This window comes from Pipistrellus kuhlii, unplaced genomic scaffold, assembly GCF_014108245.1.
Source record: "Pipistrellus kuhlii isolate mPipKuh1 unplaced genomic scaffold, mPipKuh1.p scaffold_m20_p_1, whole genome shotgun sequence".
Lineage (NCBI taxonomy): Eukaryota > Metazoa > Chordata > Mammalia > Chiroptera > Vespertilionidae > Pipistrellus > Pipistrellus kuhlii.
In genome coordinates, this window is record NW_023425404.1 from 175570397 (window position 1) to 175597104 (window position 26708).

Genomic DNA, 26708 nt, shown 5'->3' on the forward strand with positions numbered 1-26708 from the left:
TAGGGGGTCTGCAGGAGGCAGCCAATCAATGATTCTCTCTCATTTCTATCTCTCTCTCTCCCTCTCCCTTCCTCTCTGAAATCAATATATATATATTGTAAATATATATATATATATATATATATATATATATATATATATATTTACAAAAGAACTGACAACAACAATATACTTTTAGCATTTTATGGTAACTCCTTGCATTTTACAGAGGATGATGGTTCAGAGAAGTTAGCTGATTTGTCCAAAGTTGTAAACCCACTAAGTGGTGTTGGGTTAATCCCAAAGCCTATGCTGTTAACCTCTATCACATGCCTTTTCTCAATCAAGATGGAAGAACCATTTCATTATTTTTTTAAATTAAAGTTATTGGGGTGACATTGATTAATCAATTTATATAGGTTTCAAGAGTAAAATTCTATAATACATCCTCTTTATAACGCATTGTGTGTTTACCAGCCAAAGTCAAACCTTCTGTCACCATATATTTGACCTATGAACCATTTTAAACAGATTACATGCTAGTGATTTTAAAGAAACACATGGTTGGCAGATTATGAATGAAAACTTGTCTGTAAATAATCACTAAATGCTTTCCAGCAGTGTTGGTAAGTTCTGCCAGATCAGAATTCCTTGGAAACAGCTATTTACCTTATCTTTCCACGTTAAAGGCAGTGACACCCAGATAACAAATCCACTGAGAATGGCACTTCCTTCAGCTAAGTCAGCTTGAATATAGACAGAAGCTGCGAGATAGACTGTGCTGGGTGCACCAGAGGAGTGGCAGGAGTGGCAGCAGGGGTTGGTTCTGATGCCAGTTTCACGCCAGGAGATCAGGACTTAGCTCAGGAGTAGAGGGCCAGCCTCAGACTCATGTTCTAAGGTCATTGGGGACAGAGGGAGGCTGCAACCAAATTATGTTACAAGTTGCATCTACATGGCACAGGTATGTATCTTAAAGCAGCAGGTCAGACCAGGAAGTGAAAGATGAGAGAGAATAAAGGCATTGACAGCTTACAAAGGGAGTCTCTTGTTTCTTGAGAACTTGCAGAATTCTTTGCCACCTCTTTCTTTTGAGTTCTGATAAAGTTTCAGAGAACAAACTCTGGTGTTGGAACATATTATCTTGGCATTACTGTGAGATTTTAAAATGTAAATGCCTTGAACCTCAAAATACTCCAAGACCATTACTCCAAGACCATTTAAGACATGCATTATCTTGGTTAATTTTCCAATGAGAATATTGATAAATTGAGTCTCATTAACTCTCCATATTGTGTTTTGTTTAAGACAAGATTTGCTTCCCAGTGAGTATTGATGCTATTAAATTCTGGGACAACTTCACTTACTTCCCCTTAGCTTCTCAGTAAAGTGGGAGTTCTTTTAACTCCATGCAAGTGTACTTTATAGCTGAGGAATCTTCCAACAAGACATAGAACAAAATTCAAGAAGGACGAAGAAAGCATATCAGGATTATAAAGAGAAAGAAATGACTCTTATCAGAGGAAGAAGGTTTAGTTTCAAAAATTATATATTAATTTGAAATATGTCTATGAGGAAAAAAAGAAAGAAAAAGAAGGGAAAAAAGATGGGAAATACTAAAAGAGGCTAACTTATAAATTTTATAATAAATTATATAACTGGTTAAATCATGTACTGAGCAGGAAATCTGGGATTAGAATGTAAGCCTCCTCATTTTCAGTATACTTATTAATTCATTCATCTAAAAATGTTGACAGACACCGTGTCTGCTAGGTGCAGAAGAAATAGTGGTGAGCCAGGCAGACATGGCTCCTGCTTTCATGGAGTTGATCATTTATTAAAGGACATCATAAATAAATAAGGCAACAGTGAGTGGTACGGACCATGAAAGGCTCTGTAAGGCCCTGTAACAAAGGCGAGAGACTTAGTCTAGGGGGAGCAGCGCAGCTTCTCAGAGGAAGTGCTATTTAGTTTGGGATCACAGACATATTCAACATTGCCACTAGCTCTAACCACACTGAACTGACAGAAAAATTTTTCAACATTAAGTCACAAGAGTTTGAGAAGCTGCCAGGATATTACCTTCCCAATAAATTCACATGCCCTAAAAGGTGTGGAAGTATCACAGCCCTCCCAGGGTAGCATTCTCAGCTTCCTGCCAGTTAGATGCTCTTCAGCAACAAAACCCGTTTCACAGAGACACACTGCACAAACCTGTTCTGCTACTTCTAAGCTGACATCCCAGAGGGACACATGAGAGCTGAGAGCTTCCTCCGGAAGGCTGGATTCCACGCACACTCTGTACACCCAGGAGGAAAGGCCACCAGGGTTTCCAGGAGGCATGTATGCCTCAGCCTAGCAACGCCAAAGGACACCAAGTACTCAGAGAGGAGAGGGATGGATACATACCCTGAAGCACTGGATGTGAAAATAGAGATTGAGGGTCTCAATGATCATCGCAGCTCCTTTCCCCAACGGAAGCCCACAGGATGAGCACAGCTTCTTCCCACTTATAGACCTAGGTCAAAACCATGTGTAACAATGAAACCTCCCATTTAGAATAGTTGGTGAAATACACAAACATGTAGCCTCATGCAAAATAAAAAAAAGAAAAAAGAAAACACGGATTTAAAAAATGTTTATCTCGTGAGTGAAATGACAATTACTGAACTGATAATGAGCAGCAATGGAGCATTAGATATAATTGGCAAACAAGTGCTAGACTAAACACAATGGGCCTCCGTTGTGGCAGAGAATCTGGAGTGCATGTGTACATGCATGTGTACGCGTGTGTTTTAGTTATTGGATACAAGAAGTGTGTGTTGTTTATTCAACCACAATGATCAAATGCCTTGAAGTGATTCCATGTATCCATCACGTGTTTATATAAGCCCTAAAAGATCATCATCAAATTTAGCTTTACTAAGATTTCAATGTTGCTTTAAAATTTTCTATAATTGATTCATTGGCCCATGAGGGCGTCTCTTTTACCTATTAAGAAATCCTTTTTTAATTTTTTTATTTTTTATAAAAATAGAGAGGCAATTTTGATACAGGCCACAGGCCAATATGGGATCAGATCCCTGCTTTGTCCCTAGGTTCTGGGATCTGGGGTAAAGAACTCACTTTGGGTTTCTCTTTCACCTTCAAAATGAGAGGGTTTGACTAGACCAGTGGTCGGAAAACTTCGGCTCTTGAGCCACATGTGGCTCTTTGGCCCCTTGAGTGTGGCTCTACCACAAAACACCACGTGCAGGCGCTCACGTACAGTGTGATTGAAACTGCATGGCCCATGCCCAGAAGTCGGTTTTCGGCTCTCAAAAGAAATTTCAATCATTGTACTGTTGATATTTGGCTCTGTTGACTAATGAGTTTGCCGACCACTGCACTAGATGATCTCTATTGTTCCTTCCAGTGTAAACTCCGCCACTATAACCTGGACACTTGACATCCTCTTGGCGTTGTAAGCCCCTATAGGGCATGGGCTGCCTGGACCCCATCTCTGTGCCCCCCAGCCCAGTAGCCAGCACAGTGCCTGCCAGAGGACAAGAATCAAACCCAGCAGACCAATGCCAGGCGAGGGACAAGCTGGCTGCCTTCTGGGGCGGCCTGCCCACAGCTAAGATCAGCTGGCAACAGTGCCTACCCTCTGGAAAGTGCTTGGAATTACACAGGAAGTTTGAAAATGTGTAACGCCATTCAGAAGTCAACAGGGTACAGAGGGACAGCAGAAACAGAAAGGGAGAAAACAGAAAAGAGAAAGAGTTGCCCTAAGCAAACCTTATTTATTAGGATTTCCCTCTACCCAGTAGTTAAATGAAATGTCTAAATCCAAGAAACCTTGGAGTACTCCTCAGTAATTGGTCTCCCCAGTGAATGGGAACTCGGCAGCTTTTAAGGATATCATGGAGACCAATTAACGTCCATCCTTAGAGGATCTGAGTAGGGGAAGGAAGGATGCAGTTTCGAGGCTCGGCCCCGCCTGGTTCTCTGTAAGAGCCATCAGCCTAGAAGGACTGGGCCATCTTGGAGGGGAAGGCGCCGGCTGAGGAGCCCGGCAACTGTCTGGTGGATTTTATTATTAGATTGCAATTTCCACAGAATATAATTAAAGGCCCCTGGCCACAGCCGTGCCAATGTCATGCTCTTGGCTTTCTCCCTCCGCCTGCCTGCCTGCCTGCCTGTGTGTGTGTGTGTGTGTGTGTGTGTGTGTGTGTGTGTTGAAAGAGATTTGATGGACAAACTTCTCAAAACCATTTGGTAAGCATTAATTCGGTTCAAATTATGCTTGGCAGGCTCTAGTCCAAACAAAGCCGCCTCCAAAAGGCTTGCTGACCTCTTGTACCGGTTTGGTGACTGGCCAGGAGGGGTGGGAGGACAGGGGGACAGGTGCCCCGCCTGGAAGTTCTCTCGAGGGCTTTTCCTGTAACGTGGTAAAGGAGCCAAACATTATGACAAGGAGAGAGAAGCCCAACCCTATAAGAGAAGACATTTTAGTAAGGAAATAAAAGACTTCCCTGATAACCAAAGAAAGACCACAGAGTGTCCTAGAGGTCATTATTTCTAAAGAACAAAAACAGTGAATCCGTCTGGCAAAGATGATACATGCAATGGCTTTATAGTTCAGAGCAGGCTGGCGCTCTTGAATGGAAAAGCCAGAATAGCGTTTCATCTTTATTTTTGCCAGGTTCTTTGCTTAGTTAAAATTGCACGCTGAGTTAAATATAAAAATCATAGATGGGGGGGGGGGGGGCAAGGTGAGTAGGGATTTAGGGAAAAGTTTGTGCAGAGAGCCCAGAAATAAAGGGCAGAACATCAAGGAGGTATTTTCCAGTGGGGTTGCTCCCACCCCCCATCAATACATTCATTTTGAGGACATGTGACGAGGGGCAGTGCTCACAACATTTAATAACGGCTATGTCGTAGGCATCTACAGAGCACAGTGGTCCCCAGCCAGAATGGTGTGGCTGGTTGCACAGCTCTGCCTGTGACTAGCTGTCAGTTCTGGGCTCTTGCTTATAAAAGTTCATTGCATTTGTAAAGAAAGGGACAGAACACAGAAAAAATGAGGACAAGAGAAATGCCATCGCAGGAGTGAACAGAGCACGAGTCCATCTGTCTTCTAACTGGTTTTGGAATAACTCTCCGAGCCCACTGCCCACCCACACCTCTTCCTCAGGCAGAGCTTGTGTCCTCCAAAATGTCACCTTTTCAGGTAATACTCGAGAGCAGCGGTTCTCAACAGTTATGAAGTAGCAACGAAAATGATTTTATGGTTGGGGGTCACCGCAACATGAGGAATTGTATTAAAGGGTAGAGGCATTAGAAAGGTTGAGAACCACTGCCCTAGAGGATAAGTACCAGAGCCTAAAAAATGGTTGGAAATCACTGCAATAATCAGTAACAGTCATGATTACTTCTGTGTGATTTCAGTGTCTATTTATTCCGAGTGTCATCTAGGCACATAGAAACAAAATTGGGTAGACATAAGAGAAAAAGGGGGAATGGTTTAAACACCATTTTAAAAAATGTAACAGAAAAATAAGGTAACAAGTTGAACATATAAAACAAGTCATCCTCATCCTCATCACCATCTTGTCATTGTCTACCACCAGCTATACTACATAGTACTTATTATTCGTCAGGTATAAAACCTCGCAGGTAGATAGTATTATTATTATTGCCATTTTATTCATGAAGAACAGAAGCAGAGGAAGATTAATCAACTTGCTCAAAGCCCTACACAGGCACGTGGCAGAGTCAAAAGCTGAATCCAGGTGGCCTGGCTCCAGGTAGAGAGACTCGCTGAAGTATAATGAATGTTGTGTTTAAAAAGCTGATTACAAAGAATCTCTGGTACACATATGATCTTACATTGAACTGTGGTATAATTTTGAATTCCTCTACCATTTAACCCGTCAAGTACTTTGAATAAATTATTTAATTTCACTGAGCCTCTATTTCCTCCTCTGAAAAATGGTAATAATAACTCAATTGAAGTTATTGGGAGAGCTCAGTGAGTTGATTTATGAAAAGAAGCGAAAAGCTAGGTAAAGCCCTCAACACAGAGCCTGTTATATTGAAATGCATAGAAAATATTAGAAACTATTATTATAAAAAAATTTAAATCTTACAAAATTAAAATATAGCCTAAGGTTGCTACCTAATAGGGAGAGAATGATAATGAGAGAAAACATTTTTCCCCCTTAAAAGAATGTTTGTCAGTAAATTTTGAGACAATTTAACCCATATAAAGAAATTGTTAACACAACATGCCTGCAAATTCTTCTCAATGTTTAGATTTGTGGGTTAAAGGCATTACTCGGCTTCTTTCAAATGGATAAACTCAGAGTGTATCATTCCTTGCCTGGGAGGCTGTCCTAAATTTCCATAAACGTTTGTTACCTTGTCAATGAGATTCAAGAGAGAGAAAGCATGAAAATGCTGCTAACACCTTGCTATCACACGCCTTTTCGTTTTCTCCTTTCTTAGTCAATACGTTAAAAAGAAAAAGGAATTCCACGTCTATCATTGGTTACTCACTTCCGCCTTTCACTCGGGGACTCAAGCTGGTGGTTAATGCTGTTATCCAATGGGAGGGTTTTTGGCTTCACATCTTCTAAAGTGTTCATTGGCAGGTTTGGCACCTGCTGATTCTGGGATGGACCTGGGGTCAATCAAGAACATAAACTTAGAGCTCAGTAACATCACCTTTGCTTAGTAAGCCATCTTTCTTTTCTTTTTTTTTTTTTCTTTTTTAATATATTTTATTAATCTTTTCACAGAGAGAAAGGGAGAGGGATAAAGAGTTAGAAACATCAATGACAGAGAAACATCAATCAGCTGCTCCTGCACACTACCTCCTGCACATTCCCTACCAAGGTACATGCCCTTGACAGGAATTGAACCTGGGACCCTTGAGTCCGCAGGTCAATGCTCTATCCACTGAGCCAAACCGGTTAGGGCTAAGCCACCTTTCTTTAAAGTGCTAATGCCTGCTGAGGTTTCAAGGTGAGTCCATGGAGAGTCTGGCACTTGGTGGTGGAGTTTCTTCAGGGTGCTATAGAGCATACGCTAGAAGAGAAGCATGTAGCCAATAGAAATCCTCTCTGTCCAGATGACAAGCGGGGCTGTTGTACAATAATTTAAACATCCGTGGGTCTTCTCCTTCCTTACCCTGAGTCAGCTGTGGGTTCACCCCACAGTGTGGGGCCCCAGCTCCTGTATCGAGCTGGTCATTTGGATGGGTTCCTTTTGACACAGGGTTCTCAGAATCAGCCAAGGCCCCTTGAATAAGTCTGTTAAAATAAGTATATTTCAGAACAGAGATAAAAGCAACTGAACTAAAATTATTAATCTTATCCTTTAGGGTATGGAAGTACCAATTTCAATAAAAAAACAAAACAAAACACAAAAACCTACAAATGAAGGCTAACTAAATGCGTATTTATTCTTTTTATTCTTTTTATTTTAAAGTAGGTTTAAATGCTCTGAATTGTTACTCATTTTTATTATCTATCAATTTAACAAGCTTGAGAAACCATCATTTCTCATGGTTATCAACATAGCCTTTTTAAATAGCATCTTTTTATAAAGAAAGGAGAGGTTGAAGAGATTTTAAAGGTCCCTGGCAACAACAGAGACTGTTTGGAGAACTATAAAAAATTCACATAAAACGCTTATCAGTGGTGCTCAGAAATTCCTGATTGGTGGCTTTCATTTCATAAAACTGGAAAGTCCCTTCAAACAGCGTTAACTGGAAGCAGATGTGCTATTCCAAGGGCTCTCAGACTCTGGACATGGGCCCCGAGCCCCTATACCCTACACCTCACCCAGTCTTCTCACTGATGGGCATAGGAGGGTTCTCAGAGCAAATCCCACCAGAAGAGTCGATGGAAACCTTCTAAAGCGTTCACTGGTGGGTTTGATACCTGCTGATTCCAACCCCAAATTGACCAGTCTCTGAAAATAACCCTTCCATAGCTGTTCCTCTGAGGGTGGCATGCGTATACGTGCAACCTGGTCCAGCATGCACACTCATTAATACCTACCTAGTATCTCAGAGCTGCAGAGGCAAACATCTGTCTCATAAAGAACTTGCTCATGGCAGAGCCTCCTGCGTTTCTGTGGGTCTCTTCTAGGTTAGGTGTGGGGTGGAAGCAACAAACTCACCATTGCCCAAAGCTACAATCAGATTCTGCTCCCATGGAATAGACTAGAACCCATGAGTGTGTGTGTGGGGGGGGGAGGGGAGGGAGGAGGTTACCCACACCCAACCAATTTGTTACTTGTTCTTTATTTTATCACACAGAGTAAACGTGACTTCTCACAGCTCAGAGGATACGGACAGCAAAGTTCAGGTCCACAGTAAAGCCACAGTGGGTGGGACCCCAGCACATGTCTTCAACCTCCATTCCTCCAGACACATCAACTATGTCAGGTGAGCAATGTTTAGGTTTAGGGCTTTGCATGGACCACATGCTCCTTCGCTGATCTATACTGTCTCCTCTCATTTGAGAAAGGCTTCGCCTATTTAATATCAGGCTATTTGTATTCAATTGCATAAGAACACTGACTTCAGCGTCATTAGAACGTGTTCAAGCAATATGTAATGTATTACTGGAATGATCGTTTCAAAGGCGAATATGATTTGCATCAGCAATGAGAACTCTTTCTGGGAGAGAGAAGGTGGAGCCCGGTTTTTCGCATTTAGACCGACAGCCTGAACCGTGGGGCGTACCTGTCCTTTTCCTCCGGGGGACCGCTTTCTCTAGGCTCCAGCAACAAGCCATTGTTGCCCCCTGGGAATGGTGTCTTCTGTCTTGTCTCTTGCCCTTCTTCATGACAGTTTTCCAGATCCATATTATTCTAACAGGGAAAACAAAGATAATCTTAAATAGAAATTAAACCCACTGCACAACACTCATCTCTGGCCATGGGATAGTTGAGGCTTCCCCCCCTCCCTCCAATCACATTGTCTGCACGTTAAGGAACAGTTGTTCACACTAATTGAATAGTCACTGAGCTACACGATTTAAAATAAACGTGCAACCTGGATCTTTTTCAGAAGTTATCACAGAGTGGAACAGTTTAAAAAACCCACTGTTTCAACATCAAACAGTCACAGAACTGCTAATTTCAGGACAAATAGCTCTCTAGTGCCCACCATTATTTCCTTTATTGCAGATTATAGACTATCCAGGGTCTGGTATGACTTCTGTCTACCACCGACCTCCATGACCTTGTTTGGGGGATATGGAGGTAGACCAGCTGTTCTGGGCTCTCTCCAGCCCTTGAAGATACATGTAAAGTCCATGTGGAATTTTAAGAGTGAGTTAGAAGCAACTCTGATGGAGGCTGGTGGAGAGCCTGCTGCTGGCACCAGTGCAAGGGGACATGTGTTGTGGCAGAGAGGAATGCATGCCTATTGAATGAACGAATGATGGGCAGAAGGAAGTTTCCCAGCACATGGCCTGCGAATTAGGACCTAATCAGCCAGTGCAGAGAGACGTTGGTAGCCAGCCTGTGAGGCAGATCTGGACTCAGCAATGACTGTACTGCTCCTCAGGCAATGGCTCTAGGATTTGGCCATGGAATGACAATACCATGGTGTATGAGGGCCATGGAGTAGCTGACATGAACCTAGGGAAATAGCCATGCCTGGGTTTAAACTCATGGAAAACTTGGCTGTGTGGCTTTACACTTCTTTTGGGTTTACTTATTTCACAAACTGCCTTTAATCTATAGTCTCACCACTGCTCCACTGCCTTCAGTCACAGAGGAGGATGTGGACAGCTGGTCTGCAGAACTTGAAGAAATAGTAAATGGAACCACAGTGTCTTCAATTATTTTGCGCTCCTAAGAGGAAGAATGGGAATTAATGAAAGGGGGAGAAAATCAAGTATCTTATTTGCCAAGAGAAAAATTTAATTAAGGAACTTTAGAAAAAAGACATCAGAATTATATGCAAACAAGCAGGGCATTAAAAAAAAGTCCTATTTTCTAAAAGCATATAAATCAGATAATACTCTCTATGGGCAATGATTTAGAAATTAGCATTTGATTTAATAGAAAAACAAAGTCTTCACAAATTAGTGAGATTCAAGAAGCCTTATTAGAAATGCTATAGGGATTTGATTATGTGCAAAAATTGTTATTGAAGATAAAATTCACTATATTATTAATCATAAACAAATTTTAGATAATATAGATAAAATGTAGCTCCCTTTAAATGATCTAATGTGGTCTGGTTTGTTCATCTAAAAAAATACGAAACCTACAAAACCAAATATTCCTTCCCCCCATTCCCTAGCACTGCACTCAGCCTAGGATACTAAATCTCTTCAGTACCATAGAGTGAGTGCAGTGGTAAGACTCATTTGGCCTTGATATAAAAATTATCCTCATAAAATTAACTCACCACCAAACATGCTTGCTCAAACAGACTAATAAAGAAATTGATATCAATGCCCTCTCTCTAAGATAAACCAAGAATCTGACTCTCTGACTAGAGATCAGATATAACTATATTGTCACCCTTGACCTTGACAGCACACCCGATCGCAAACTGAATTTGGAGGAATTGTGGTCTTTTAGTGCCTACAGGGTATGACTTTCTTAAAGAGGTTGATAAGCTCTGCTATGGGTGAAGATAATCAGCCACAGCCACATACATGTACACACAAACCACAGACACAAAGCACTGATAGCCTTTGAGAAACTAGGACCGAGGTCCAATTCCTTCTGGGAAATTTCCTACCTCCTCATAGTATTTGCGCTCTTCCTCTTCCACCTCCTTTTGGGCCTTTTCCCACTCTTCTTTCAGCTTGTCCTGCTCTTTCTGGTATCTCTCCTGTCACAGAATTTCCAGAGACTGTTCTGAACCGACTATTGCATGCAGCATTGGAACATCCCCCCTCAAAGCCAACATGTAGAGAGAGCATCTTCTTGTAACATTCTGAATCTAACCCGATCATGCAGCACAAGGAGAAGAGCATTGTGTGGCACTCAAACATGTTAGGAACCCAAACCCCAGGGAGAACAGCACAGGGTGGGGGCAAAAGTAGGTTGACAGTTGTCCGTATGGAAAATTAATAAATAATAATGCAAGTTTAAAACTATTTTGTAATTAATAAATAATAATGCAAATTTAAAACTGTTTCATCTTCTCACGACTGTAAATCTACTTTTGCCCCATTGTGTATTTTCTGCTGATGTTTTGTAGAACTGGATTTCAGATATACGAGTAGGCATTTGCTTACGAAAAGAGAAAAGATGAAAAGATTGGAAGATTCTAAACTCTTCCTTCACTTGAGTTTTGTCTTAGGAGGTTAGCTAAACCACTAGTTTTGCCATTCCGCTAATAGAAATATGTTTCCTGCTTGGAGAGTTTAATAAAGGGTAAAAAAAGAAAAAAAGAAAAAAACAACAACAACAACAAAAAACGAACCCTGCAGAAAGGTCCAAAATGGATAGGATGGTAATTAGTTGGGTAGCCAAATTACTCTTTGCTTGAAGCCACTGGACCCCAAAGGCAATGTCGCTATCTTTAAGTAACTTCTGAATTAAGAGTAGCTTTTAAACAGCCCACTAGAAGGCTTCAGGATCAGAACTGCCATTTCTTATTTCCAGAAATAATACAACACTAGTCACCACTGCTGGGGGAAAAGAATAACCTACTCTGAATAAGAACAGTTTTGAAAATGTGACCAGAGTTCCTGACCGCTGACTGGAAGAAACGAATAAATGGCGATGAAAATTGATGTCTAACATGAGAACTGACACCCCTGGATGCTTGGGAATGGCACCTCTGACGACGTGACGATGGAGACAAAGGAATCAGCTATGTGTATGACATAACAGTCAAATGCTTTAGGCTAATTATTGCCAAAACTCTCTCTCTGAGGCTCAAACAAGCCTGGGCTCCTGCCCTCCTGGGGAGGCGCTGGGACCTCCTCCAGTCCCTATCTTAGGAGTGGAGAGGCTATATTGGGATTGCGAGAGCCTGGTGTTCATGTGAATGTTCTGGCCAAGCCCTGGTTGGCCTGCCCCTGGCGGGCTTTTCTTTCCAGGTAAACATGTTACAAAACCTAACACTGTAAAACCTAACATTGTAAAGATTTAGACAGCAACTTCGGGGGCTTTTCAAATAGAGAAAACAGACCTCAAAACTGCACAAAAGCTGAAAGACAAGTGAAGCATTTGAGGTTCATTGGTTCTAGAAGCTCACATCATGCGCTTCCCTCCCCAGGAGGAAGCACTGATACCTGTAATGTGGGGCGTGAAAGACGTATATCTTCCCTCCCCCTATCTTCCCACAAACACTTTCCCTGAAGCCCACAGCCCACCATGCACCACACTGGGTAGCAATGCGGTGGAGCAGGAAGGAGACAGCCGCCTGGAACCATGGTCCCCGTCCAGAGTGTAACAGACAGGGCGCCACGTGGTGAGCGTACTCGCCTGCCGTCTGCACTCTGTGGAATCTCTGGCTCTGGGCTGTGCAGCTCTCAGCTGGAAAATGGGCCCCTATTTCCGAGAGAACAGCAGGAGGCTGGGGCTGGGCTGCCTCTCTCTTCTAAAGGACCCAAAGGTCCCAATGTGACTTTGCTGAATCCAGTTCTTACTAACATTTTGATATTGAAGATTTATCTCTATGCAATGTTGAAAAGGATAAAATTTAACTACAGTTAGCTGTCTAAACGGATCCTGCTCCTGCCCGCTGGGAAGTAAGCCAAAGGGATCAGAGCAAAATATTTTTTAAAGAAGTAAAATAAAGTTGCACGAAGTATTGCTTTCTACACAGCAGCAGAAAGTCATAAAAATTAATGAGATTTAAAATTTTTTACTTAGACTTTTTTGGGGTAAAATCAGTACTACTGAGGAAAGAACATGAGTTTTCAAGTCATCCAGACTTGGAATGGAAACCAAGTTCAAGCCTTATTAGTTGTGTGAACTCGTGGTATTCATTTAACTTATTTGAGTCTTAGTTTCTTCAGTTGCAAGTGGGGGCTGATGAGATCTACTCTGAAGAGTTTTATGAGAACTAAATTAGATAAACGATGTCAGACACCAACCACAGCTCCTGGCACAGCTCAAGTACTCCACAGAGGCACTGCCTCAGGCTACTAGCTTCCTTTCTGAAGCCTGTTACTCCACAAACGTGGCATGAGAAGTGAGAGTTAGCAGCTTTTACTCGAAGATGGAGCAAATATTTCTACTTAAGAAACAGGAGCCAGGCTAAATTTTATTTCACATGGATGCTTTCAAAATGCTTTTAACAACCTTAGCAGGTTTGGCTCAGTGGACAGAGCATCGGCCTGTGGACTGAAGGGCCCCAGCTTAATTCTGATCAAGGCATGTACCTCCATTGTAGGCCCCGGTTGGGGCACATGCAGGAGGCAATCAATGTGTCTCTCTCACATTGATGTTTCTCCCTCTCTGTCTCTCCCCCTCCCTTCCACTCTCTCTAAAAATCATTGGAAAAATATCCTCAGGTGAAGATTAACAACTACAAAAAGCTTTTGACAATTCATTTCCACTGCTACTGGGATTGGAATTTTATTGACAACAAAGGAGGAGAGGACTGTCTGAGTTGGCATTAATCAATACGTGAAAGTTAAAAAAAATTTTTTTAAAAAAATGAAATGCTTTTTTCTTGTGTTCATCCCTATAACCTCTGGTATGAGGAATTAGACACAGGGCATTATGTCTGCAAAATGAACTAACAGACTCACTGGCTTCTGAGAAGAATTCAATCCCACGTTTTCCTGTGCTAAACATCTATTTAATATGACAGAAATTAAGAGCATCAGAAAAAAAAAAAAAAAAAAGGGCAGCAAACCCAGTGGCCTTACCTGGAGCAGACGCTCCTGCTCCTGCTGCCATTTCTCCTGTCGCCTGCGCTCCTCTTCCGGGTCCCAGGCCCAGAACTTGAACTGCTTAAAGAATAAAAACATGATCAGAATTGAGCCACATCCTCAAGGCCCGGACAGCGCGAGGGCCACCAGTAGCCGGTGGGCTGGCACCGGATGGACACACAGAAGCAGAGCCTCCGTTTATCTAATGGTCCTCTGTGCCGGCAGCACCGCTCTTTAATCTTAGTTCCTCTCTGGCTCCCTTCCAAGAGGCCGATAGGCTTCTGTGAACCTTTTAGGAGCTAATGAAAACACGAAGTAATTAGCCCCTGGCACGGGCAGGCTTTTGCTTCATTTCTTTTAGAAGCGATTTCTTAAATGAATTCACGCGTGGGAGCGTAAGATGCTTGTCCTGCATATGGATCCTGGGTGCAGGCCAAGGGGCCCGCTGATCTCAGCAGAGCTGCGTTTTGTGGGAAGCGACTGTAGGACTCTGTCATTTCTTATGCTGTGGCTGCTGCCCACACCGGCCTCCTCTAACCGCTCACCACTGCCCATCAGCAGCACCTGAGACCAGGTCATGGGGAGCCTCTGCCTTGGAACCCACATAGCAAACAGTCCAACCCAAAGACTCTTTTTTTGTTTGTTTTTTGTCTTTTAAGAAAGTTTTTTGTGAGTTTGGGAACCAAGTCAGTGAACAGAAATAATGGGAGAGAAATGCATGAGTCAAAGCGGACACCCAGGCCACTGGGTATAAGATTGAGAGGGTCCGGGTGAGGGGATGGGCGGAAATTCCCAGCTGGTCCTTGGGGAATCAGCAAAAGGAGGGCTGCAGTGTTGAACGTTGGCTCCCCCATCGCCCAGAGTAGGTGCTGAGACAAACCAGGTTCCCCAGTAATTGTACTTCCTCCCTCCCCCCGGACGGGGTACTCTGGGGAGACACTTAAAATTGCTGGGGAACCTTGAAAGAAAAGTGAGGTGGGGGTGGGAGCATTAGGGAGAAAGGGAAGAGTCAGGGATACAGTCAGGGAAGGCAACGTTCAGAGAAGACTCAGATGCACAGCGGTGATTCTCAGGCTGCACCAAGGGGCTCTGTGCTAGTTGATGAGCCACAGAGGAGCTGAATTCTACAAATGGGTGGGAATTTCAAGGTGAGCAAAAGTGACAGGCTCAGCCCTGGAAACACCCCGTTTAGAGAAGAGTCAGATCCGCAGAGAGTGTTCAGATAAAACCGAGCAGCATGGCACTGGGTAGTGAGTGTCACATGTCTTGATACTTTAACTAGCAAACGCTTATTTTATTTCACTTAAATAAAACACAGAGAACTAAATGTGTGGTTACTATTACTCAAGGTACTGATTGCGACAAGGGGTATAACCAAGACAGCTTGGGTCTTGTAGAAAGAGTCCAGGCTGGGCCCTACTGCCAGCTTAACTATATTGAATGATCATTCTCATAAAAAAAAGAAAAAAGAAAAAAAAAAGACTTTGAATGCTTATAGAAAGTGCATATTTTAATACTAATTCCTACTGTCACATGCATTTTAATTGCTTCTCTTAGGTTTTACTTCCCTGACTCACTTACCCTTTTGTTTCCAGATCACAGCTCTGCATAATGATAACCCACATCTTCCCAATTCACCTGGCAGTGTATGCATGACTTCCACCTATTCTTTTACAATCGTTTGAAGCCCATTTTTTAATGAGATCCTCTGCAAGCGAATCAAATTCTCTATAATGAACATCACACTAAATGCATGATCTCACTCCTCAGAATGAGTTACTCACAGGTGTAGTTGCAGGTGACTTCTCACTGCTGGGAGAATCCCCTGGACAGGAAGAAAGAAAAAGAAGATCACAGTGTGAGTAGCTTCGGACTATATTTCTCGTTGATCCTCTCAGTGGAGTGTGGCTCCTATGTCAGCTTCAAACCAATTTTTTTTTTTTTTTTTTTTTTTTTTTTTTTTTTTTTTTTTTGTAAGCCAAGAGCATTAGGAGACCAGAATAAAGCAGACCCTTCGAGTGGTTGGTACCCATCACCAAAAGCAGTCAGGAGCAGTGTAATAAGACTGATGCCATCAATTAGCACCCAGTACTAAGCGCTAAAAAGCAAAATCTATTCCTACTAGTGCTGGATTTTAATACACCTTGCATTCCGGCTTGATTGACAGATTAACAGTTCCCTCCCTGTCTGCCATGGAAACGTTTCATACAGAGAGAGGCCAGATGTCACCCAGGAAATAAAGAGAGTAACACAGTTAACAAGAGAACCATGTTCCCGGTAAACGCTTCTCATCTTTGCTTTTTTAAAAAGAAAAGGTCAATAAAGAGGTGAATCTTTTTATTTCTTTAGATTTTCAAAATCAAAGTAAAATCCTGTGAATTCCCCCCTCCCCAATTTTAGTTTAACTGGTATTGATATCAAAGAACTAGCTCTTTGCTAACTGTGTGCCAGAAACAAGCATTCCCCCCCCCCCCCCCGCCCCAGAGGTCAGAAATGAAGAAAAATACCAGACATTATTGGTTGCCCGCAACATGGATTTGTTTGCACAAAAGAAAATACAGCTAGCCAGTATGCATGTTACCTGACTGGGAGAAAAACTGGGAACGTCGCCAAGAGTTCTGAACTCTAAGCGGAAGGCTGGCAGTGCCAGGCGACTCTAGATCAAATGGTAGAATGAACAAACAGAAAATCATGAGAACGTGGGGGTGAGAGTTGCGTAGAATCTTCTCCCAAGTCCCAGGCCTTGGTGTGGCTATCCCAGAGCTGAGAGGGAAAGCGTCTAAAGTATAAAAGATCTCAATAAAACTCCACACACACCCTGAAGACATGGACAAAAGCCAACGGAAATGAGACAGCTCATGCTATTCCCTGTCTTCCTCGGTGTCAAGTGACATTTGATGGGCTCATACGTAAAGGTGATATTGTTAAAATGTTGAATCTCAAAATGATAACATGTCATGGTATGAAAGCACAAAATGCACAGCGTGCATTGCTTTTGGAGAACACGAGGAAAACATAAAAGACAGCCGAGATGAGTTCAGTTATGACTGTATACACTTCATAAAGGTTGTGCAGGACAGTCTGTGGCAGAAGTTATGTGTGTCACAAGAGCATGTAAATGTCTGTGTCATGTGACAGCCCCACACAGACACAACTCATCTGCATCTCAAAGCTAGCGCTGTGCCCATTTGTCATCATTCTCAATGCACCTATTGGATTTTTTACACAAAAGCCATACAGCTAGCCAGTATGCACTTTAATGTGCACATATGTTCCTGAAACACCAACTTGATGTATCTTTCTACTGTTGGGAGAGTTGAGAAAAGGAAGCTTGTCATCTTTAAATGTATCATATGAAGGGTTGCAGAGCAATTAAAGACTATTTGTGCACGTGTGTATGTTTAAGGGAAATCTGTGGGACAACCTTAGGGCTTTATGGAAATGGAACACACACACACAGACTGTATGGGGAAGCCAGTACTAGGTATGGCTCCAGGATTCCCCGTCTTAAACCTATAGCTCCTTTGGACTTGAGGTACGACCTCCGACTAGTCAGTTACAGGTGCACTGACTTTTTATATCCAGGCAAAGACCTATCCTTTCCTTGTCTCTCTAGATAAAGTCAAATCATAGCTTTTAAGATTACATTTATTAGAGGCCTCCATGAAAGATATGAGTTTATACATTTTAAACAAATATTATTGTTATTTCTATATCTGCACAATAACAAAGTGCTAGAAATAGGGCAGAATTTAAATTTGTCTAAATATGGCCAATTGCTGGCCTAATTATAAGACTATTTTCATCAGTTCCCTTCTGCAGGAGCGAAAAATTGAAAATACATGTTTTGAAGACAGTATTGAACTTGTTTCCACATTAAGAAACTAGTGATCATCAGTGCATGCTCCAATAATTCCTTCCCAAGTACTTCCTGCTAGGTAGAGAGAGCCCAACTTATCTCTCAGCCCTCAACAAAGGTTCATAAAAGCCAACTCAGATTCTACCCCAAACAGCTGACCACCCTGTAAAAAAAATAAAAGTAAAGATAAATCCCCAGCCACAATATGCCTACCCTATCCTCTCTCTCTCTGCCAGGACTCTCAATCTATAAAATAAGCTGGGGAAAGTACAGTCAAAAAGAAAAGCAAGATACCTTACAGTTCTTGCCTCCGAAGCTTAGCTGTTTTCCTACCTACAGAGAACTCACACCAGTAAAGCCCAGAGGTCTGTTCTGAAGAATAGTCCCTATGGATCATGGACTTCTCTTAGGACACCCCCCCTACTCTTCACATCACTAAGGCTCCTTTTGGGGTGACTGTAGGCACCTAGCTGTCTCACCAAGATAAAGGGATTCAAGTTGGGCTCTTAAATAGTAAAGGGTGAATTCACAACCTACATATGGCCAAAAGGTACGTGGGAGTTTGCAGTGGTCAGTGCCTTTTACAACTCCCATAGGCCCTAAACACCTAACATTTTAGAGGCCACCCCTCCACACATTATATCAAACATATGAAACATAGTAAAATATACCCCCAACATATACATGTATTTAATACACACACACACACACACACACACACACACACACACACATCTATTGTTGCTATAATAGATTCTGGAGAGATTAAAGGTCTTGCTTATGTTTAATACATTTAACCAATGATGAGGAATGATTTCTCGGTGCACACAGGCAATTATTATGAAGTAAGAAAGTCTGACTTTCTTCTAAGATTATTGTCAAGTGGCTATTTTATAAAGACTACGTAATTAACAATCAATGGGGTTGATATAATATTAAGATTATAAACTTTTTGTTAAAGTTATTGATTTTCCCATTTTTGGAGACAATAAAATTATTTTAAGGCACCAAACACTTGTGTAGGCATTATCATGCCTATGGCTGGGCAAGATGGTCTTGACAGCTGGGGTCCGTGGCTGGGCAACAGAGAATGCAGCCCCAGAATTCTATTCTGAAATCAGTAATCCAGCCACTGGGCTCTGCAAACACTATGGCCAAAGGGACATCAACATAAAGGAAGTAATCCTCATTCACATGAAGTAATATTTTACTACAGATGGGCCCAGAAGAACATGTAGGATCAAAATAAAGCATTTCCTTGTCTTTACCTTGAGAATTGAAATTTGGCAAATGTAACTGGTTGGTTTCAGGCATTTTGTCCAGAAATGGATATGTCAGGGTTGCTTCTGGTTCTGGAGACTTTGGCTTTCCCACCTGGATCAGGAGCAAGGGACACAGACATGGCAAGGATTGTCTATTAGTAAAGACACAGGAGAAATAAAACAAAAGAACCCATGGCAATCACATAAGTCAGTAAGCCCAAACATCTAACTTTTAAATGGAAAATTGGACCCATTTTTCTATTCCCCTTTTGCTTTTCTACTTTAATGTAGAGGTCAATTTTCCAGAGTTATCAAATGAGAGCATATACAAATTTCATGATCACTATTTCCCAAGCCCAGAAGATAGTATTACATCTTTGGGATTATACATCACTCTGTCTCATTTTCTTATTGATCAATCTCACAGTCTCTCCCTGATGCTACATAATGCTAAATTTATAATGTGAGATGTGAGATGTTCCATATAAGACTAAAAAATACCCCCTTACTATGTTAAGTGCTAAATACTAATGTAATATTACCTTTTAATGGACATTATTGTCGGATACTACTCAACCCCACCATCAAATTCATGCAAAGCATATTAAAGATAATATACTTTGCTTGTTGACATAGAAGCATTATTATAAATAGCCATTATCAAACAGCTCCATAGCAATGATGCCCTTAGGGGGTTTTGAGGCATGTTAGATTACTTCTCCTATATTATATAGTCTCCAATTTACAAATTTTTACGTTTGTTTTGTAAAAGTAGAATTTTCTTGTTATTGTCATTTAATTTCATCTTGTTTCTTCCCAATCTGATTGGCCTTTGTTAGAAGCACCTTCTTTCTAGTTTGTTGTTTCTCATCAATGGATTGCTGAGAGACCAGATTACCAAACTAATGTCTAAAATAACCATCAGTAGATTCTGAGCAAAGATCTGAATGAGGAACAGGGCTGGATCAATTCATGTCCTTCTAGCTGCGTACAGGACTTCCTCTGACTAACTCTGGCTGGAGGCTGGGATCCCAACAGATTCATTTGATAGCCAATAAGCCAAGTGAGGTTATAGAGAGAGCACCATTTCATCATAAGCTGGTCTATATGATTTAGTCCTCAAGATGATTTAATGCCTAGAATTTCTTCTCAGTAGGATTCTATTTTTTCCCTTTAAATATATTTTTATTGATTTCAGAGAGAGGAAGGAAGAGGGATAGAGAGAGAGAAATATCAATGACGAGAGAGAATCATTGATTGGCTGCCTCCTGTACACTACCTATTGGGGATCAAGCCTGCAACCCGGGCATGTGCCCTGATGGGGAATTTAACCATGATCTCCTGATTCATAGGTCAATATTCAACCACTGAGCCACGTTGGCTGGGCACCTATTTTTCTCTTATAGATAATATACCCAACACTAATGGAATCCTGAAGAAAATACAGTTAATCACTTCATTCTACATTAGAGAAGTCAACTAGATAGCTAAATGAACTTCAGTATTAATTAAACATGCAATAAGTTGACAACCCTCACATCCTGACCTCATACCATCTCCTCCATCTTTAAGCCAGATGAAAACATGTTTCAGCTAATGTCCAGTTGTAAATGAAACAGTTCACAGTCAGCATAAATGCTCAAAATGACCACCATATAAAAAGATCAGTGTTTGTGCATGGGCAGTTGGCAACACTCTTAAGTGAAGTAAAAATTGTTGCAGCCACGGTGATCACCTCTCTCCCTTTTCTAGAGCTAACTGTACAGGAGGGAAAAGGAGAAAGGGAAGAAATTCACATGGTATAAGAAAAACAGTGTGTTCAAAAACCATTACACCATTGGTTAATCAACTAACAGAAATTCTTAACTGGAGTCCATAGAACAGAATTTAGGAGCTGTATATACTTGGTATCAATGGACAAAAAACAACAACACCCAAACAACAACAACAATGAAACACAACACACCACACACACACACACACACACACACACACACACGGAGTTAAGACCCTAAAAACAATTTTTCCACAGGTAGATGTGACACTTATGGTCCTAAGATGGCTCACAAGTGAGGTTCCCAGACAAGGTATGCAGAAGAACATTCTTTAATTATGGTATTCATTCTGTTTGATTAAAAGCAATTCTAGCTATGAAGTAGAGTTTTCCTTTCAGTTTAGTTTTAAATGAAACAAAAAGTCAACTTGGAAGAATACTGAATAATGAAGTATAACATAGATAAGGCAAAACCTGCAAAGATAGGAAATCATGCCTGCCCTCAGTATTTTTCCCAGTTTTGTTCCTCTTTCAAGACCTACAGACAATTCTTTAATTCTCTATGTATAAAAAGTGGGGAAAGCTAGAGTCTGAAATTTCCAAAATGCATCAAGGCCATAAGCATTTCTGAGACTCTACCAAAGACACAGCACTCTCAGCTCCCTAAGGCCAGGGGCCCTATCTTGGTCACTGTTGAATAGCCACTGTCTAATACAGAGCCTGGATCATAGTAGGTACACAGTCAGTATTGGTTGACTAAATGATGGAAGAACCAGATGTATAAGTGGTAACATTTTTACTCTAAAGTCAAATCCAAATTTAGGGTTAAGTTTTAAAGTTGAAATATCAATATCACCACCGGTAAAATGTCCATAGGAAAAGTCAGTGGTTCTCTACTTTGGTGGCCCATTTGAATCATGGGGAGCTTTTAAAAATACAGGTGCATGGGGAGCTTTTAAAAATACAGGTGAAATTCTAATTTATCTGAGCTGGAGTGTGCTTGGTGTATTTTTAAGTTCTAAAAGGAAGCCAAGATTAAAAATAAATGGTATAAAAGATGAAAACTTTTAGACTCTACCTGAAAAAACAAAACAAAAACAAATTACTATGAAGAGAACGAGACTCCAAACAAGGAAGAAAGTTAGTTAAAAAAAAAAGATGCTAAAACCCATTATATCAGAATAAGTTTCCAGTTTCCTTGTTCAATTCTGGAGGCATCAGAAATATGCTGCTATAAAATAGCTAAATATGGGACAGATAATCTTTAGTGAGCTGAGAATAATCAAGCTCATATGCAACAAACTAAAACCTAACTTCAAAGCTTTATAACTTTTGTGAATATCACATTAAAACACACATCTAATTATTCATAATTAAAATTGATTGTTGAAATAAAATTTAATAGATGTAGAAAGAATACATATATGCCAACTATTACTAGAGAGAGGTAGGTTTCTGTGACTTTTTCTCACTCTTGCTCTATGTCTGTTTATTTATATTTCATTTTAAATAAATGTACATATATTACTTGAAATATTTATTACATATTTATATGTACATCACTATAAATATAATTTTTTAAATATATATTTTATTGATTTTTTACAGAGAGGAAGATCGATGAGAGAGAATCATCGATCGGCTGCCTCTTGCACGCCCCCCACCAGGGATGTGCCCGCAACCAAGGCACATGCCCTTGACCGGAATCGAACCTGGGACCTTTCAGTCCACAGACTGATGCTCTACCACTGAGCCAAACTGGTTTCGGCTATAAATATAAATTTAAAAAATATATACTATAGACATCCTAACCCTCAAGGTAACAGTATGAAGGGCCTTTGGTAGGTGTTGAGGCCATGAGGGCAGAACCCTCATGAGTGGGACTGTGCCCTTTATAAATGAGTCTCTCAAGCGCTCCCTTGCTCCCTTCTGTCAAAGGAGGACACATGAGAAGTCCATCTGTGAACCACGAAGTGGGTTCTCGCCGGACACCAAATCTGCCTTGATCTTGGGCTTCCCAGCCGCCAAACTGTAAGAAATAAATGTCTGTTGTTTCTAAGTCATCCATCCATCTCACAGCAACCCAAGTGGGCTAATGTATCCATCTTTCTGTATGTACTTAAATTATTTACAATGAACATTGAGTATATTTGCATTTAGAAAAATACAGATTGAAGACAGAAGAAAGATGAAAAGAGAAAATAAGTTCTTCATGATGAACAAGTGTCACAGTGGCAGCCCCCGGCCCTGCGAAGCCATGCTAATTTAAACCTAACTGCTTCAATCCACTCCGAAATTTACCTTTTGTGACAGCACCAACTCCACCTTCCCACTCATTCCGTTCTCCGGTTTCTTCTGGTCTCTCTCTTCTGGCATATCGTCCCTCAGCTTGGGGCTGGAGGAGAACTCCACCGAGGCCACGGTGCGGCCGGACCGAGTCACAGTCGTTGTAAAATGCTGTGGCTCTGAAAGGGAGTCACAGTCAGAAACGTAAAGGAGTTGCATTACCGTGTGACAAGGTGTATAACGGAGCCAAAGATGCCAGCATTCTCTAGGCTCTTTCATGCTATTATAAAAAACAAAACAAACAAACAAAAAAACAAGCAGCATAAAACACATCAAAGAATCCCACCATAAAAAACGTAAGTTCTTAGTAAGAGCCAGAGTTTACATAGGAATAACACTGCACAAGACAAAACATTGGCACAAAATATTCTGATAGGTGGGCTGGCTGGGCCAACATCTCCAGAGAGTTTCCATCCAAAAGAAACTATGAATGTCACGTGGCAGCCTGACTCTTCCTTTTGTATTCCAGTGTGCCTTCTTATCATCACAGGCTCATAATGGGATGTGTTGAGATGGCATCGTATACACAATGCAATGAAAACGAAGTGCTCTTTGATATATAGGGAAGAAGTAGGCACACTCTAGGGCGGGTGGAAGTCACTCACTGAGGGGCCTATCAGAATGAGGGGTTATGATCCAGTTTGGAATTTTTAGTCATAAAAATTTCATTTATCCTAACATGCCATTTAAAACTAATTTGGAATTGGAAGAGGGTGAAAGGCTTTTATGTTTACCAAAATAAGAAATGTGTTGAAAACACTGAAAAGCATTCATTCAAGAAACATTTCCATCTGTGGCATTACTGTATTCTTTCAAACTATTATTTTAAACTATTCACCAGTTTTATTATTTCAGTGTCATATTTTTATGTCATATATATATAAATCTGTCTTATCTATGGCTGTTACTGTGTTAAAATATGACCCTCAGTTTTTATCATTATTTATTTTGGGCAATATCATCTTATTTATGAGGCTAGAGATACACTTTCAAGAAAACAAAGCAAAGCAAGGTTTTTAGAGCCAAATGAATCATAGTCAGAATTTCCCTAAAACGCCTCCAGGTGGCAGCACAACCCTACGCCAGTTTTAGAGTCTACCTTTCAGTTGCTCCTTAAGGAGGAATTCTTGGCTCTATTTCTTGACTGTTAGATCCTAAGAGTTACCATGATTTACCTTAAAACTAGCCTGTTGGGAAACAAACCTGATGAGGCAAGTTCTGTATTCCCTTCTTTTAGGTCTTCACCATCTTTCTCGTCTACTTGGCTGTTTGGTTCCATTTCCTCAGTGGTTGCCTGAAAAAATAAGTTTTATCCCCTTTTGAATAAATAATCCCTTTGAAGGTTGTAAAAAGTTAGAGGATTTCCTTCTTTTTTTCAAATAATATTATTTAGGCAAACAAGGCTAGTTGCCTATATGCATGCATTCTTTCCTATTTCTTAGGCAGCTTTCTGGTGAAGGGCTGGCTTTGTGGAAGCAGACAAGCTAGGAAGGAGAAAAGAGGTACTGAGGCAGCGGCAGTTAGGGCACACCCACGCCGACTGCCACCTGCCCCCCTCCTCAGATGGCCTCAGGTGCACATCCCCATGTTTTTCTTCTTTTCACCACCAAATTTTCAAAATCGTAGTTACCACCCACTTGCTCCCAAATGTCTTTAATGTTGGCTTAGGGTCCTATCACCAGTGGGGGAAAACTACTTTTATTAAGATTACAATTAACCTCTCAATAGCTTGTCTTCAGGATAGATGCCTGTGGTTCTTAGCATTGTGGAGTTTATTCTTAATGATCTCTTCTCAAGAACTCTATTACCCAAATTCTTATTCTCTCTCTCTCTCTCTCTCTCTCTCTCTCTCTCTCTCTCTCAACTTTTCTCTTACTGATTCTTGGTCCTTTTCTTTTCATAAAAATATGGGTCACTCCTGAAAACTTCAATTATTTTCCTCCACCTGTGCTGAGTCACCTCAAATGTATTAATTATTGCCATGGGTTCACTATTATATACTTTATCCATTTATGACTTGTACTTAAATCTTTAATCCCTTAGAGCCCACCAAAGCTTCAGTTCAGCTGACCTACCATCACTGTCATGGTAAATGCCATGCTAAATGTTAGCCTCAAACAAGCCTCTCTTCCAAATCGATGATTTCTGTTTATGGCATTAATTTTCCTCTTCACACAAATTAAGCTTTGAGGTGTTTCTTGACCCAGGCCTCAAGCATGTCCATCATTTACAAGTCCTACCAAGGTTTTAACACAATAGTTATCATATCCATCATTCCTTTATGTTTTTTCAGCTAGGGATCTCTCTGGTTTGGATCTTGCTGTCTAATTCACTTGGTACATCACTATGATGCTCATCTCTCTTAGTAGTATCTCAATTGTATCAATGTTATGCTTAATATTCCATAACATGAAAAGAATTTGGAACAACCTAAATGCCCAACAATTAAGGAAGAGTTGTTAAAAAAGGAAACATCATCCTATATATTGTAATAAAAGGGTAATATGCAAATTGTCCCCTTGACTGGGAGTTCCACCAGAGTTCGACCAGGGGGCGGGGCTGGCCCACAGCCTGGGGCCCCTCCCCTTGGCCTACCCAGCCAGGTCTACTTTTATCAGGGCCGGCCCACTGGACCCCACCTGTGTACAAATTTGTGCACTGGGCCTCTAGTGCAACTATAAAGGGATATTGAATAACTAATGATATGTGGAAATATTTGTAATGTAATGTTAAGTTTAAAAATGTACACTATATAGACATATGATGCCTACATAGTACTATTGAATGTATACTTAAAATGGTGAAGATAGTAAATTTTGTTATTTGTATTTCACCACAACAAAAAATTAGAAAGGAAACGTTAAAAAATAAAAATTATTTGCAAATTTTTTAAGTGTAAAAAATACACAACTTCAAGTAATATGCTTTTCAAGCATCTAAAAGATTTTATAACAGCATCTAGTGGCAAAAGGTGCCTTTTCTTTTGGAGGATGAGGTAGTTTTACAATCTTCATAATAAGATGGGCAATTTCTACTGATGGATAGCCATGCATCAATTTTAGAAGAACATAATATTAAATTAAAATGCACTTTTAAAACCCAGGGCAAGAAATAGCACTGCATTTATATTCATTAATGAACTTTGTAACTTTCTAATATATCAACAAGCCTGAATTGAATCCTTTTAAGAGATTTAATGAGTGAAAATAGTTAAATAAATGGAACATTCTCTTATTATATTTGTTACATGTATATAGAAATGTGTGTGTATATTGTTATATTAATTATTGATATGATAGTAGCATTTGATGATCAATCAGTCGAGCATTACAAAAGAAGAAGCTGGGTTCATAAGTTAAAGTGCTCCCCCCACACATATAGAAATTGTAATATATGATAGTATCTTTTTTTGTTTTATGACATTAATATATAAAACACTGACAGAAATACTGATTTTTAGGTTTCCCTCCACAAATGGCTTAGATTATAGAAAACTATCTGAGGTTGAACAACAAATTTGCAGTTAAACATTGATGAATGATGCTCTTGAGAATACTGGTGTTTCCAGTTACTAGAAATAAAATAACTACAAAAAATCATGCCACAGCATCCCCGGCCCCAAAATGAAGCAA

The 26708-nt window shown here is 40.7% G+C and overlaps 1 protein-coding gene across 16 annotated transcripts in view; it reads right to left on the reverse strand.

Moving 5' to 3' along the window:
* Positions 1-26708, reverse strand: part of LIMCH1 (LIM and calponin homology domains 1) — a 318118-nt gene that overhangs the window by 8624 nt on the left and 282786 nt on the right. For 5 of the 16 annotated variants that reach the window (XM_036417635.2, XM_036417658.2, XM_036417651.2 and 2 more), the window contains 12 exons: positions 24280-24370; positions 23032-23195; positions 18963-19068; positions 15620-15660; positions 13833-13913; positions 10739-10831; positions 9733-9837; positions 8720-8847; positions 7156-7277; positions 6523-6646; positions 4316-4402; positions 2389-2497 (listed from right to left, as the gene is read on the reverse strand). In XM_036417635.2, the coding sequence (XP_036273528.1) occupies positions 2389-2497; positions 4316-4402; positions 6523-6646; positions 7156-7277; positions 8720-8847; positions 9733-9837; positions 10739-10831; positions 13833-13913; positions 15620-15660; positions 18963-19068; positions 23032-23195; positions 24280-24370 (1251 nt within the window). Of the gene's footprint in view, positions 1-2388; positions 2498-4315; positions 4403-6522; positions 6647-7155; positions 7278-8719; positions 8848-9732; positions 9838-10738; positions 10832-13832; positions 13917-15619; positions 15661-16416; positions 16492-18962; positions 19069-23031; positions 23196-24279; positions 24371-26708 lie in introns of all 16 variants that reach the window. The other 11 variants (XM_045573073.1, XM_036417682.2, XM_036417676.2 and 8 more) reach the window with 5 other exon arrangements.